This window comes from Nicotiana attenuata, chromosome 2 (assembly GCF_001879085.1).
Source record: "Nicotiana attenuata strain UT chromosome 2, NIATTr2, whole genome shotgun sequence".
Taxonomy (NCBI): Eukaryota; Viridiplantae; Streptophyta; class Magnoliopsida; order Solanales; family Solanaceae; genus Nicotiana; species Nicotiana attenuata.
In genome coordinates, this window is record NC_031990.1 from 83,492,612 (window position 1) to 83,494,795 (window position 2,184).

Below are 2,184 nucleotides of genomic sequence, written 5' to 3' on the forward strand. Positions count from 1 at the left end.
TATTATTGGTGATCTTATTAGAGATTCTACATGAAAGTTATGGATGGATAGTTTTATAAAGAGCATACTGCTATAAAGATGAATGTTAATTTTATAGGTAAAAAGTTGTTATAGGGAGGTAAAATATACTATCAAAATCGATTCCGAGAAAAATTTAACTTTTATAGTAAATGAATATTATATGAGGATGTTGTTAAAGATAGGTTAGACTGTATTTCAATAACTAGCAACCACAATGAAGTTATTTAATGAAGGAGAGCAGAAGACAATGTAGGAAGCAATGAGCAAGGCTTACTAATAGGTAACATCAAACCTTATATTGAAACTAATACAATTATATATCATATGCTAACCAATAGTAGATATTAGTTATATATCAAACAAAGTGCAGACATTTCTGCAAAACTTCTAGTAAGATTTCACGACTTACTTATTAACAATAAAGCTTTATTTATTAAGTATATATATATATATATATATATATATATATATATATATATATATATATATATATATATATATAAGTAATTAATATCTTTAATTATGCGCGGCGGCCACCAGTACCACTCTCCCTATGGCAATTGAAGTAAACAGCAGCAACAGGCAAACCAAGATTGTAAAGCTCTGCAAAGTCTTTTGTGTTAAAATGCTGACGCCAACCTGGAGCATATACAGTTTCGCGACCCAATTGTCGAAACAACACGAAAACAAAGCGATGAATTCCCAATGATGGTTGTGGACTCTCGTAGCATACAACTTCATTTCCTGCAATGCACCAAAAAAAAACAAGTAAAATGATTTTAGTTATATATAAAGTGACACTGTAAATAAAATTTACGTTATAAGTTTATATATGTTACCTCTAATAGTATATTAGAGTACAATTTTTTACTAGGTTATCAATTAATATTATTATCTTATATATGACTTGATTGTGCAAATATTTTTTGTAGTGTGAGTGCATAGAACTTAAACTGTACCTAAGAATGTTGATTAATCCAAAACCCATCTAACCTCTTGAAATGACAAACTAATTATGCAAGAAGTAACTCATGATCTGTAATATATGAGAATTTACCAAAGCTTGTATCTGTAGTTGCTGGGATATCTGTGACCAGCCTACAAAAATATAATAAAGAAAGTGTTAGAAAAAGACAGAGAGAAGGCCACTATGATTTACCTCGTTTTTATTTTTATGTATTTCCTGTATTTCAGTTTCCAATGATTTTTCAAATAAGATTTTTGGTAGAGCTTTTCATTTAAAAACATTGGTTTTTCATTTAGAACTTATGTCACACTATTTTTTTCACTACAAGAAAGAAAGTTGATTTGTGATGGAATATTTTTGACTGATGATCTACTTGTGACAATATTATGACGGAATATATAAATCTGAACAAAAATTTTGACGTATTTGTGACGATCTCATTCTTCCATCACAAAATATTTTGTGATGCTTGAATTTGTGATGATTTTGTGTTTCTTTTTTATTGTAAGGGTAGTATCCTTTATAACATATGTCATATCGGCGTTGAGACTGAAGTTAGTATTTTGACTAAGAAGTCTAAAGTATTAGTCTCACTTGCGTTATGAAAGAATTAGAGTTTGCAGTACATATCGTTAGTTATAAGTTGAGTGACATTATGATTTTATGTTAGACAAATTGGATTCTCTTAAACCATCTCTTATGTTTTGAGCACATAAAATAATTATCTCGGTTGCAAGCATATATGGATGGGATTAAACTGTATCTAACTTCTTATTTTTTTCAATCAAAGCCACCTTCAATGTGGGAGGGGTTAGGTAGATCTGACCCCTAGCTACCTCATATATTAATAATAAAAAAGCAACTAGTACATGTCCAAGAGCCAAGAGGTGTATATATATGCAGCCTAACCTCTTCAAAAAGGTATATTGTATAAGCTTGAAATGATATAGATGGAAGAAGCCCATGCAACATTTAGAAAGAACCCTACAATTTCTTATCTTTCAACTACAAGAACAACTTCTATTTTTTCCAGCAGTATGTGATAGTTATATATACAAATATTTTTTATTGAAAAGAAAAACTACAAGAAGGGCTTGTTAAACTCGACTAACCAGTGTAGATACTCTCTCAGGTTAGGGTTGCTTGGGCTTGGAGCATCAGGATCCACCATAACCTGGGGGAGGGGGGGGGGGGGG

At 30.9% G+C, this 2,184-nt stretch overlaps 1 protein-coding gene across 1 annotated transcript in view; it reads right to left on the bottom strand.

Moving 5' to 3' along the window:
• The window catches only part of LOC109223061 (protein FLOWERING LOCUS T-like), a 5,462-nt gene continuing 3,819 nt past the window's right edge, over window positions 542-2,184 (bottom strand). Inside the window, exons 2-4 of the mRNA XM_019387321.1 lie at window positions 2,101-2,162; window positions 1,079-1,119; window positions 542-765 (exon numbers count right to left, since the gene is read on the bottom strand). Coding sequence (XP_019242866.1) covers window positions 542-765; window positions 1,079-1,119; window positions 2,101-2,162 — 327 coding nt within the window. The remainder of the gene's footprint in view (window positions 766-1,078; window positions 1,120-2,100; window positions 2,163-2,184) is intronic.